Here is a 13,769-nt window from a genome sequence, read left to right as displayed (position 1 = left end):
GGCAAAAGGCTTGCTTTGTTGCCAAAGTTGTTCCCACCACTCTAAATATATTGGTTGTCCGAGACCCTGACCATTTTATCATCGTTTCTTTGACTGCTTCGTCCATAAGCTCCCAATCTAATAACAAATTATATGTTTTTGATAATAACTTTTTACTATTTTGTATCACCAAATTATTAAATTTAGATTCCTCCTCTGAAAAATCCTCTCTTTTGATCTGCCTTGAAAACACTTGTCTTATCTCATATAATTCATAGAATCATCGAATCATAGAGTTGGAAGAGACCACAAGGGCCATCCAGTGCAACCCCCTGCCAAGCAGGAAACACCATCAAAGCATTCTTGACATATGCCTGTCAAGCCTCTGCTTAAAGACCTCCAAAGAAGGAGACTCCACCACACTCCTTGGTAGCAAATTCCACTGTCGAACAGTTCTTACTGTCAGGAAGTAATTATCTCCCAAAATGTATATACCGCTTAATTGGAAAAGAAAAGGAACCCTCAAACTGGTTCATGCCCAGTAAGTCACTGTGGTCTGCAGGAGAGCTTCTCTCGCAATTTCCAAGGATATCAGAAGCTCCTCTGCAGTAACTCAGCTGCCCCTCTTCTGGGGAACAGCGTTTTTATTGAGATACGACAAGCGCACACTGCCTGCACTTTCAAAAACCAGTTGAAGGCGCCTGTGTTCCGGAATAGGTTTCTGCCATGGGGGCCTGCTTTGCATTGCTTTCAAAATACATCGGCTTTTGTTTCCTGTTTTTGTTTTCTTATTGCATTTTGTACATGTGTGGCAGGCGATAAATAAACAAGCCAGCTAAACCTGCCCAACAGGCGGAGGTGCAGCAAAGAGCAACCCCACCGTTCCAAATCCGCCCTTCCAAATTTTCAAAAGTGAAACGACTTAGGGGAAAGGCAGAGATTAAAGGTGCCACGTGGCCTCGCTGGCACAGATTCATCTCTTCCATTAGCAAATCAGAATTACCAGGAAAGACCAAATCTAATTTCTGTTCATTTGCTAACTTCTACATCCTAATGTTTAGGTTAAAGCTGCAGCTTCTTTGTATATAAACAAAACCTCTAATTCGATGCTCAGTTTACGCAAAACTGCTCATTTATAAAGCATGCAGGTTGCTTGAATACAAGGGCTGAGCTTTTGCAGCATTTTGGTAGGAGTTCTGTGTTGCCAGGGATACATGGGCAGGGGCCAAATGTATCATTGGGGGGGGGGCAGGGAGGCAGGGGACGGACGGACCAGACGGGCACCAGGGAGCGAGCAAGAGATTGCTTATGTTTGCTACAGGAACTCCACCTACCCGCCACCCCTGCCAATATGGGAAGGTGGTATAATAATAATAATAATAATAATAATAATAATAATAATAATAATTTATACCCTGCCCATCTGGCTGGTAAAGGGACTCTGGCCGTGTGCTTTAAAACAGACCTAGGAAACAACCGAAGCCAAGGAGGTTGCTCTTGATACAGGCATGCCAAGCCAAGACACCCCGGGGAATAAGTGTCAAGCTAGAAATTCTGCAGGAAACAAACACTCTTTCTCCTCTTCTCTTAGGATCCCACCCTGAAAACCATGGAGGGATTAACTGGGTTTTAGAAAGGTCTGTTCCAACAAGCAGGCACCTTTGGGGGGCTGCCTAAATTAAATCACTCTACCCCCCCTGCCAACACTCTTCCAATCCAATGCCTGACCTCTCCGCCTGTTCCAGGCTTCCTGGAAAACTGCTCAGAGGAAGTCCCTGAGACCTGGGCAAAAGGCTGCCTCTTCCGTACTCCTTCCCACCTTGAAGGCAAGCAGCAAGAGGGTGGGGAGAGCCTCAGGGAGGCGGCAGAGACAGAGAATGCAAGATGCCGTCACCAGCTTATCTGTAGGCACCCTTCCATGGCACACTGTGTCCAACATCAGAAGAGAACAAGGCGTAGTGAAATCCAATGAACACATCCTGCCTCTTCTGACTATCCACCCTGGGACTGTTGCCGTCCGCACAGGTGCCAGGCTGCCCCCAAGACATCATGCGCATGTCATGCGATGTCAGACACCTCGCAAGACAGCACAGGCTGGCGCAGCCTTCTGCTAGCTGCGGTGAGGCCCGGTGGGGGAATGGGAGAAAAAACTAGGAGAGTAAGGGGATAGTAGCAACCCCCTCCCCAATATTTGGAGATGAAATTATCTGCCTATAATTGGGTCCTGAGGTTGCGACCTCTTTCCTGAGCGTTCGCCCTGATTAATTCGCAGAATGTTTGCAGGGAAATCATACCATGTTGGCTGCTTATTCAGCATCCATTCCCATCTGTTTGCAGAGAATTTGCAGAACGTCATACCACACAAGCGCGAGAGAGCCGTCCCCTCAACCAAACCCAGCCTGAGAAAACCAAGGTCACCCGCGACTTCTCTTCCAGGCCACCATTGTCCCTGCAGACCTTTTCCGATTTAACACCTGTGATGCCACTTTCTGGATTAAATCTGGTGAGCGCACAAGTTCAATAACATTCAACGACACCATGTCCCTGGCCATCGGACCAGAGCAGGATGATAGATTCCTGCATTGCAAGGGGTTGGACTAGATGAACTTCGGGGTCATAGAATCATAGAGTTGGAAGAGACCACAAGGGCCATCCAGTCCAACCCCCTGCCAAGCAGGAAACACCATCTAAGCATTCCTGACAGATGCCTGTCAAGCCTCTGCTTAAAGACCTCCAAAGAAGGAGACTCCACCACACTCCTTGGCAGCAAATTCCACTGTTGAACAGCTCTTACTGTCAGGAAGTTCTTCCTAATGTTGAGGTGGAATCTTCTTTCTTGTAGCTTGAATCCATTGCTCCGTGTCCGCTTCTCTGGACACGGAGCAATGGATTCAAGCTACAAGAAAGATGTCCCTTCTGACTCTACAATTCTAGGATTCCTGCCAGGTTCTGTTCACCCAGTAACTGCTAAAAAAGTGACTAACCGGACGCTGGTGTTATCTGCCCACATGAAGAAGCTCACATGCTGCTTCAAGGATGCCAGCAAGGCCAAACAGAGAACCAGCCATTGGAACACACACACACACACCCCTGCCACAGTTCTGCCTCTAGAGACAAGACAGCCTCCTCCAAACTGCCCCCCCTACAGGCACTCTGGAGCACAACTGCCATCAGCCTGGCCATCCTACGACTGTTCCAGAGGGTGGCACACAGGGGAAGGCTGCAGTCAGTTGCGAAGCTATAGAAGGAAGTCTCGGAGCTGAGCATCTTTCCATCCGCAGCACAATGGCGAGGACCGGACAGCGAGAATCTGCTCCAAGAGGACCAGCAAAATGACTCTCAAGGCTCCTCGTACAGATAGCCTTTTCGGGTAGAGAGCTTTCCTTGGCCGCCTTTCCAGAACCCAGGCGCCCCGTGTACGAAGGGCGGCAAAGCGAGAGGAGACATTGGCGCAGAACGGAAGAGATACTCACCCTGTGTGGGCCAGGTCAAGGGGCTTCTCTGGCTGCTCCGGGTACACGGGGTGAGGAGGCTCTCGACTGGGTACACAACCAAGAGATTTACTAATGGCATGGCTCAGCTTCTTGGCAGGCGATTTCTGGTTTTTTTTTAGAGAGAGAATTAAACACAGAAATGGGAATTAGCACAGCAAAGCAATCAGTGCAGCAACTGTGCAGAGCTGCAAGAGGAGCTGTGGTCCAGCCTCCCACACGCAGGGCTCTCCAGGCGCAAGCCCCAGGCAGCTGCCCAACAATGCCTAGTGTCCAAAGGGGGCCTGGAGCCAGGCTCTCTCCCACCCTGCCCATCACCCCAACCCCAACCCAATTGCACTGGCTGCCAAATAGCTTCTGGGCCCAACTCAAAGGGCCGGTTTTTTGACCTATAAAGCCTTAAATGTCTCAGAACCCCAACACCTCAAGGACCATCTCTCCCCATGTGAACCAACCCAGACCCTGTGATTGTCATCTGAGGCCCTTCTTCATGGTCTTCTGGAGCCATCATTATATGTCTTTAGGCTCCAGGTGAAAACATTCCTCTTCAGTCAGCCCTTTGGCTGCAGGGGACGGACATGTTTTTGTTTTGTTACTATGCTATGCATTTTGTGCTTTTATGCTGCAAACAACTCTGCAATCTTTGGATGAAGGGCAGTATACAAATTTAATAAATCACCACTGCTGGGTTAATATTATGCATGGTGCAAGAGTCCATAGGTTTGTTGCAACTGCCTTTTCTCCAGGGCATCAAGGCCTTGTAGGGACAAGATGCCAGCTTGCTTTTCACCCATAGAATCATGGAACTGTAGAGTTGGAAGGGACCCCAAGGGCCATCTAGTCTTACCCCCTGCAATGAGCAGCAGAGTGTGCCAGAATCTAAGGGGGGGGGGTCCCTCCATTTCGTATCAAAGAAACCAGTGTCTTCTTGTCACTGGTTTTTCTAACCACAGTCAGAGAAGCCCACAAGTTCTTCCCTGCCATGGAAGAAGGGAAGTAATAGCACCACTGTATTCTGCTCTGGTCAGACCTCACCTGGAGTACTGTGTCCAGTTCTGGGCACCACAGTTCAAGAAGGATACTGACAAGCTGGAACGTGTCCAGAGGAGGGCAACCAAAATGGTCAAAGGCCTGGAAACGATGCCTTATGAGGAACGGCTTAGGGAGCTGGGTATGTTTAGCCCGGAGAAGAGAAGGTGAAGGGGTGATATGATAGCCAGGTTCAAATATATTAAAGGATGTCATATAGAGGAGGGAGAAAGGTTGTCTTCTGCTGCTCCAGAGAAGCGGACACGGAGCAATGGATTCAAACTACAAGAAAGAAGATTCCACCTAAACATTAGGAAGAACTTCCTGACAGTAAGAGCTGTTCGGCAGTGGGATTTGCTACCAAGAAGTGTGGTGGAGTCTCCTTCTTTGGAGGCCTTTAAGCAGAGGCTTGGCAGGCACATGTCAAGAATGCTTTGATGGTGTTTCCTGCTTGGCAGGGGGTTGGACTGGATGGCCCTTGTGGTCTCTTCCAACTCTATGATTCTATTATTCTATGATTGCAGACACCAGCTTGTGGTTTCACTGCACGAGAGGCCCTTACGCAATCTCTACTGCGATTTTCCTAACCTTGTGGTTGGAAAGATGAGCAGGGCCTGCAGGTGTGACCTTGTCCCAAGGTGCTCCTTCCCGTTGCCATACTCAAAGGTTTTAAGAGGATGTGTCCTTGACAAGGACTAGATGGATGGAAGGGAGGGAGGGAGGGAGGGAGCTGGAGCCAAGTGCTGAGGGAAGGCAGAAGCCCTAAAAGCGCTAAAAAGATCCCTTCATTTTCCATATGAGAAGCAACAATCAATTGAGACAACCTCCCCAGATCCATGGGAACATCTGGAGAGAACTATTGGATTAGAGCTAAAGAAAAAGAATTTTTAAACAATACAGATTACATAACCAATTACAATTCCCCCCCTTTCCCCTTCCTATCCATCCCTCTCTCACCCTCTAAGGACTTCCCTCAGCTCCCCTTGCTGATTTGTTTGTACATATCATTACCCTATCTATCGTATATTCTACTAATAAATTGTGGATGTATTATTTCCTTCAACATATCTGTCATTTCCCCATTTACATCAATTTTATTAATGAAGTTCCTTTGTTCACTTTTTTTCAATTCCCATGCTAGCAGTTTTCCCGATTTGTTGGCATGCTCAAAATATTTCTGCTTCACTCTCTTTATTTTCCAACTTATTTCTTCATTCGCTATCATGGAGTATTGGGTTTGCAATATTTTAATTGCCTGCTTTACTGACTCTTTATTAGCTTTTTTTTACAGTTCTTTCTCCTTTTCTGTAATTTCATCTAAAATTTCTTTTTCCCTTTTTAATATAAAGTGGTTCTAAGTAGTGGTTCACACATTAAGGCTGTTGGCATCAGGCCCTCTAAGAAGGAGGAATTTGCAGACTCCTGGACCCAGCCAGGAACCTTCTCTTTCTTAGAGGCAATAAGGCTAGAGAGGTGAAGGTCCATCGGATGTGGTGGGCTGGGCTGGGCCTAGCACCTTGTCTGTAACGCCAAGAGGGAAGCCTCAGCCCCAGAAAAGAGCTCCCTCTTTGCCACCCACAGGAGTTCTAACTGGGGCTTGGTGGGACTCTGCAAGGGTCTTCCTTCACCTTGTTCCAGCTGCCGCCTCTTTTGCTTCACTGCCCTCAGCAGAGGTGCCCACCAGGGAGCTGGAAAGGGCATCAGGACATCCCGACTGCTGTGAACTGAACAGGTCATCTCCACATCCCACAGAGGGAGCACAGCTTCAACAGAAGCACCAGGCACACCAGGAGGAAAATTCCCCAGAGGTCCAGCTCCGAGGGCCTTTTGGCGGTTCCCTCGTTGCGTGAAGCCAAGTTGCAGGGAACCAGGCAGAGGGCCTTCTCGGTGGTGGCACCTGTCCTGTGGAACGCCCTCCCAACAGATGTCAAAGAAAAAAACAGCTACCAGATTTTTAGAAGACATCTGAAGGCAGCCCTGTTTAGGGAGGCTTTTAATGTTTAATAGATTATTTTATTTCATTTTTCTGTTGGAAGCCGCCCAGAGTGGCTGGGGAAACCCAGCCAGATGGGCGGGGTATAAATAATAAATTATTATTATATTATTATTATTTCCGGAATCCATCCGCCTCCAGGAGGGGAATGTTTAATAACAGGTGCCCCCTCCGGCACTCCTCCAGAGGGAAATGGCAGCTGAAGGTCTTCACCACAACAGGAAAGGATCCAACCATGACAATGGGATAGATGTTAATTCCACCCCTTTCATATTCACCATCTTGCTCGTGACAGACTTGTGGTGATCGTGGCAGCCACAAAGTCCCTGGACTGGGTAGCATCGGCACAGGAGCTGAGATCCAACCGCAACCATTACCCCCAGGGATCCCTCAACACCAGCTCAGGCAGGGAGACTTGTTTGCCTGCTATGGTCGTCTTCTCTGGCAATTCCTCGTAGCTGAGGAAGATTGTCTTCTATGAACACGGTCTTAACAGTGAGTCCGTAAGTGCCTGTGGAGGCCAATTCTGGATCCACACATCCTTCCACAGTGGGGAAATAGGTTTCCGGGCAGGAGTTGATCATGGTGAGGGTTTGCCAAACGTGTCGTCCTTTTAGCTCGTTTCTCCTTTGTATCCTGAGTTTGAGCATCTTTAAAGTCTGTGACATCTTTGGTAAAGGCTGTTCTCCAATCGGAGCGCTTCCAGGCCAGTGTTTCCCAGTTATCAGTGCTTATGCTACATTTTTTAAAGAGTACTTTTGAGAGCATCTTTAAACCTCTTTTGTTGTCCACCGGTTATTTCGCTTTCCATTCTTAAGTTGGGAATAGAGTACAGTGGTACTTCGACTTACGAAGGCGATCCGTTCCGCGGCGCTCTTCGTACGTCGAAACCTCCGGTTGCCGAAGCGTCCATTTTTGCGCATGCACGAAGCACGATTTTGTGCGACTGCGCGCGGGACAAAAAGACTTCCGGGTTTGCTGACTTCGTAAGTCGAAACCTTCGCAAGTCGAGCCATTCGGATGTCGAGGTACCACTGTAGTTGCTTTGGAAGAGCATCTGAGCAACACGACCAGTCCAACGAAGTTGATGTTGAAGAATCCTTGCCTGCTATGTTAGGGCATGAGCAGAGTGTGCTTGTGAACACACACAAAATGTTCTGAAATGTAGGGCGGCAAATGCTCAGTGGGAAAGTGGGCGGGGCAGAGCAAAGCCATTCACAAGAAGTCCCTCTGGTGGTTTGCCCTCCCTTCAGGAGACATGGCACCTCTAAGCCCTTCAAGGCAAGAGGGAGGTAAGAACCACATACTGACTTAAGAGAAAGGGAGAGGGGCAGCTGGGACTGGGGGAACCAACAAGGGACCAGGAAAACGGGTGCCAAAAACGCACAGGCACCCACCCACCCACCCCTCTCCCAGTCACTGGGACCAACCAGAAGAGACCTCTGGGTAACCAACAGCTCTGTGTAATTCCTCAAGCTTCTATACCCAGAGAACCTGGTCAAGAAAATACACATATGTTATTTTGACGCATTGATTTCTCTTTCCAAAGGCGAAAGTCAAGCGTTCATTTTCCCACATGGATTTCTTAGGTGCCACTGACCTCGCTAGAAAAAGCTCTTTGGAGACAATGGCAGCTCAGCACGTGCTGAGGATCTGGGGCAAAGCAACACTTCTTGAGGGCTCCAATAACATGCTAACCTGCACGGCTGGCGTTATTCTGTGAAAGAATCTGTGCTTCTGCCAGCAAAAGCAGTTTTGATTTTTTCAAAAAGCAAGGTTTTGAGAGGATAATCTTACTAGCTATGTGTGCTGGATGTTCTTGCCGCTTGCTCAGCCAGGAGGTTTCTGGAGCAGAGCAAGTTGAAGTCAGCTAATGGGACTGTTTCATTTCTTCTTTAGCCTTCCTTTCCTTTCTTTGATGCTCAGTAATTTAAATGTTGCATTTGCCGTAGGTTTTAAGGCTTTGTTATTCTTTGTTTTATTATTATATGATCACGCTCTTATGATTCTGCACTCTTAGCAGGATAAAGTGTGTCATTTCATGTTCAGGTTGAAAGAACTACTGAAAGCTTCAGCGCTAAAACTGCACTTCCTAGCGTATGTCTACTTTTTGGTTTTTTTAAATAAATAATGGCATGGTGTCCAAAATGTTGCAAATCTTATTTGGATTCTCTCAGTTTTACATGACCTAATACCTTCTAAATTATAGTCTTAAAAGACCATGGGGAACTGCCAATATGTACTTTCAGCTGGCGAACAAAGATGGGCTTTTCTTTTAGCACATATGACTATAGAATCGTAAAATTGGAAGGGACCCCAAGGGTCATCTAGTCCAACCCTCTGCAGCAGTGCAGGGATCTACGTTTCAAAAGCAGTTCACCACACTTTAGCAGGGCAGGGCTGATGGTGGAGGCAGGAGTGTCTGCTGTTTTTCTTACAAGGTGATTGCTGTATGTGATATAATAATAATAATAATAATAATAATAATAATAATATATTATTCATACCCTGCCCATTTGGCTGGGTTTCCCCAGCCACTCTGGGCGGCTTCCAACAAAAGATTAAAAAGACATTATGGGTTTTTAGTGTTGTGGCTCCTGCCCTCTGGAATTCCTTCCCCCTTGAATGCTGGGCAGACACCGCCTGCTACCTCATCTGCACCTCCTGAAGCTCTTCCTCTTCCTCTTCCAGCAAGCCTTTTGAGCCGAGATACTTCCCAGGCTGCATCTTTACTGGGACTGCTGTCAAGAGGCATTGAGCAGGAGTTTGGGGGCAAATGTCACCCATCCTCTGACCATAACCAGCTCTCTTTCGCCACATCAGAGTCAGGGCGGGCTCAGCATACTCTGCCATGTTTCCTGGGTGCATTTTGGAACAGAGGAGGGCTAATAAACAGCTTGCACCTGTAAAGACAGAGGCCCTGTGGGTGGGTGGTTCTGGGGGACTTGCCAGCTGCTTGCTTGTCCTGAACGGGCAGGGAGCCCCGGCATGCAGCATGTGCATGGGGGGGGGGCTCTCTCCCACCACCCAGCCTATTGGCAAGAACTGCTGCTTATGTGCATATTCATATATGTAAGGTACTACACTTGGGCAAAAAAAATGAAAGGCACAAATACAGGATGGGAGACACCTGGCTTGAGAGCAGTACATGTGAAAAGGATCTAGGAGTCTTGGTAGACCACAAACTTGAAATGAGTCAACAGTGTGATGCAGCAGCTAAAAAGGCCCATGCAATTCTGGGCTGCATCAATAGGAGTATAGCATCTAGATCAAGGGAAGTAATAGTACCACTGTCTTCTGCTCTGGTCAGACCTCACCTGGAGTACTGTGTCCAGTTCTGGGCACCACAGTTCAAGAAGGATACTGACAAACTGGAACGTGTCCAGAGGAGGGCAACCAAAATGGTCAAAGGCCTGGAAACGATGCCTTATGAGGAACGGCTTAGGGAGCTGGGTATGTTTAGCCTGGAGAAGAAAAGGTTAAGGGGTGATATGATAGCCATGTTCAAATATATGAAAGGATGTCATATGGAGGAGGGAGAAAGGTTGTCTTCTGCTGCTCCAGAGAAGCGGACACGGAGCAATGGATTCAAACTTCAAGAAAGAAGATTCCACCTCAACATTAGGAAGAACTTCCTGACAGTAAGAGCTGTTCGGCAGTGGAATTTGCTGCCAAGGAGTGTGGTGGAATCTCCTCCTTTGGAGGTCTTTAAGGAGAGGCTTGACAGCCATCTGTTCAGGAATGCTTTGTTGGTGTTTCCTGCTTGGCAGGGGGTTGGACTGGATGGCCCTTGTGGTCTCTTCCAACTCTATGACTCTATGATTCTATGACACTTCACGGAGCTGCTACGTAGGTAAAATGGAGGAAAAGCAAGACATAAGTATATAATGTCATGCATGTAAAGAAATACTTTAAAAATGAAGATCTTTATTCCATTCTGCACCTGCATTGGAATTGCTTTTAAGATGTTTTACCATTTGCGTGTTTGCTGCCCTGGGCTCCCTTAGGGAGGAAGAGCAGGATATAAATTGGGGGGTGGGGGGGAATGGTTAGCAATAGATTATTTAGAGGCAGATGATAATGACAGGGCTGACTTCAACTAAGTCACTTTATGAGCCTAGAACATTTTTTGGGGGGGGGGGTGTAGTTGTATGCTATATTCTAAAGCTCATTTAATAAACTCTGGTAAAATAAATAAAGAAGAGGCCTGTGACCCATGAAAAGTACTTTTGCCTGTTTGTGTTCTGTGCATGCAGCGGCTTCAGGCTGTAGCCAAGGTTAAAAAATAAGCTGTGTAGGGAAGGTGGGGAGAGAATGGAGGAGGTCACTAAACACAACCCGGCCGCTTTGCTTTCTGCCTTAACAAGCGAAAAATTCCACCCCAAGGTGAAGTCCAGGGTTTCTGGCAGGAGAACATGAGCAGATGCTGCCCTCTGCTGGAGAAACTTCAAATCACCCTAAAAAATTTAGGAACACCATTTCCAAGAGTGCAATACAGTGAGGGAAATGCTTTATATGAATCCAGAATAGACTCCTTGAAATTAGGAAAGAATTGCTAGCCCAAAACACTTATTCTCAATTTTAAAAGGCACCTAGTTTCAGAAACAGAGCCTCTGTCTGTATAGCAAGCAAATATAACCCTGGCTGCAGCAGTGCGGCCGAGGTCTTTGTTATGGAGCACCAGAAGTGCTTTTACACCAAAGACCATTCAGGCCCATTCTCTCCCCAACCCTGCCTGCTGCGTTTCCTATTTTGCTGTTTCTTCCAAAGACTGTTAGGATCGTCCTACACGAGTGGTAGAGACACATCCCCAACTGGCATGTTCTCTCCCTCCTGGTCGGTCGTTCGGGAGCTTCAAAAGCTTTATCCAGCCCAAACATCACAGCAACTGATTACCAAGAAGCATCGGCACACTTCTTCACCCTGCAGAGTATTTGCAGTTTGTGTAACAGAACTCAGTAGCACAGCATTTTGGCTAATCTGCTTTATTTACATATAATACACTCAGATCATTCTGACTTAGCTCCTTCCTCTTTCTCATCAGACAGCAAAGAGAGAAAACAAAGGACAATAGTCTCACTTCACGGAACACAGTAACACAAAACATCCTGTCTCCATCACTTCCCACTCTGTGGAATGAAAACAATCCTGTGATAGACAACAATCCCATGGCTGTAAACACGGAGCAAGAATCCTAACAAAGACAAGCCAAACAATCCTGTTCTCAACAGGGCCGGCTCTAGGTAGACCCCCGGTGGCGTGGTGTGCCAGGGCGCTTGGCCGGTAGGCAGGGCACCGCGCAGCAAAGCCGCGCGGAAACCATACTACGCCCTGCGAGGGCGGGGGCACCGGAACGATCTCTGCCCCTCAGCACCAGGGCGTGCGACCTGCTCGAGACTGCCCTGGTTCTCAAGATGCTTCCCCTTCCCATCTCTCTCTGTCTCTCTCTCTTTGGGATTCAAGATCTTACCCTCCTCGACCCACGAGAAACTGCATGACTTGCTGGGTTCCTGCAAGAGGCACCTGAGTGGCTAACAGGCTCTGAGCTGATATAGAGAACATGGGTGTTCACTGCTGGGCTCCCAGGTTATCCGGCCAAACAAAGGAGAGCTTTGACGACAACAGAATGTTCTGCAGTTGACGCAGGCAAGATTAGTGGTGTCCAAAACAGACCACACAGATGTCCTTTGAAGAGGACCTGTGGGCATTCCACACCGGTCCCTGTAGGGCTGACAGGCTACTGGCCTTCCCATGATGTGCCGTTCTATAGAGAACCCGCAGCCCCAGACACACCCATGGCAGAAAAGCAATGCACCTGGAGCCACAGGAGGCCCCTGGGGGAGGCTTACCCAAGAGGAGTGCTCCTTCATCTGATGCTGGTTGCTGTGAGGGCCGCTTGCGTGGCCGCGCCAAAAGCAGTTCTGGCAGAGCTGGTAGTTGTGGCACTGCTGGCATCGGTAGCGGAAGCCCATCATGCTCTCACAGCGGCAGTAAGAACACTCCACCGGATGGAAGACTGGGAGGGGAAAGAGGAGGAGGAGGAGGAGGAGTCAGAAGCGTCTCCGGAGCAGCAGGAGGCTTCGTCCTGAATGAGGCACACCCCACACGCCCCTCTGCAAAAGGACAAACTCCGAGAATTCCCCACACGTCAAACAGGCGTGCGCTAATTGGGGCGCATGGCTGCCTGCCAGCTTAGTAAACAGGCACCGACATCCTTACCCTCGTCTCAGACACCAAAGAAAATATTAGGACCCGCCCAGGCAGGCCTACACTAGGGGGCTGAAGGCACCTTGGCCCCCTCAATGTTGGTTTTAAGAGGCTCAGCGCCGCTCCATGTTGAGGTAGCCCTGCATGCGCCATGCATTCTGTGGCGCAAGTACAGGGACCGGCTACTCCAGAGTGCTCAGCCTTCTCCATCATGCACACACGCTGTGCACCGGGGCCCCTCAATCTTGGGGGCAGCTTGGCCCTGCTGGACCCACCCTATTCTTCCCATTTCAAAATGTTTTTTTAACTAATTGTATTATTGTATTATTGCCTGGAAACTTCCATTTCACTGTATCTGAAGAAGTGTGCATGCACACGAAAGCTCATACCAAAATAAAAACTTAGTTGGTCTTTAAGGTGCTACTGAAGGAATTTTTTTATTTTACTTCGATCCAGACCAACACGGCTACCTACCTGTAACCTGTATTATTGTAATTTTACAACAACATGGGACCTTTGGGTGAAGACTGGGTAAGAAATGCAATAGCAGCAGCAGCGCCTAGAAAATCTTTTCCCCAGGACCTCTCTAGATGGTTCTTGATTTGCTATCTAAAATCCCCTCCTGACTCTCCATTACACCAAGAAACAGACATCGGCCTGGGGCTGAGCAGAGACGGCAAAGCTATAAACATGCAGTAACTTGGAAGAAAGTTGGGACACACAGCAATTTGTGTAGATGTGTGGCAGGTATGAAAAGCCTGCTGGATCAGGCCAGTGTCCAGTGCTGGATTTACGTATAAGCTAAACAAGCTATAGCTTAGGGCCCCACTCCCTTGGGGTCCCCCAAAAAAATTTAAAGGAAAAAAACCTGGATATACATTTCCAAAATAAAAGATAAATAACAAATAAAATAAAACCTACATACAGCAACAGGGTTTTGTGTTGTGTAGGCTCCTATTTTGTTATGTGCAAATGACTTTAGATACCTATTAGGCCCATAAATGACCATATAGCATATATTCAACACACAAAAACAGCGACAATTTGTTGTTGACAAAGGACAGCTGGAC

At 47.9% G+C, this 13,769-nt stretch overlaps 1 protein-coding gene across 7 annotated transcripts in view; it reads right to left on the bottom strand.

Moving 5' to 3' along the window:
* Window positions 1-13,769, bottom strand: part of DTNB (dystrobrevin beta) — a 100,829-nt gene that overhangs the window by 59,954 nt on the left and 27,106 nt on the right. For all 7 annotated transcript variants that reach the window (XM_060273222.2, XM_060273225.2, XM_060273224.2 and 4 more), the window contains exons 8-9: window positions 12,342-12,508; window positions 3,453-3,577 (exon numbers count right to left, since the gene is read on the bottom strand). In XM_060273222.2, the coding sequence (XP_060129205.1) occupies window positions 3,453-3,577; window positions 12,342-12,508 (292 nt within the window). The remainder of the gene's footprint in view (window positions 1-3,452; window positions 3,578-12,341; window positions 12,509-13,769) is intronic.

This window comes from Zootoca vivipara, chromosome 3 (assembly GCF_965207765.1).
Source record: "Zootoca vivipara chromosome 3, rZooViv2.hap1.1, whole genome shotgun sequence".
NCBI lineage: Eukaryota > Metazoa > Chordata > Lepidosauria > Squamata > Lacertidae > Zootoca > Zootoca vivipara.
Note: the sequence above shows the minus strand (reverse complement) of the source record. Positions and strands in the feature narration are given on the sequence as shown.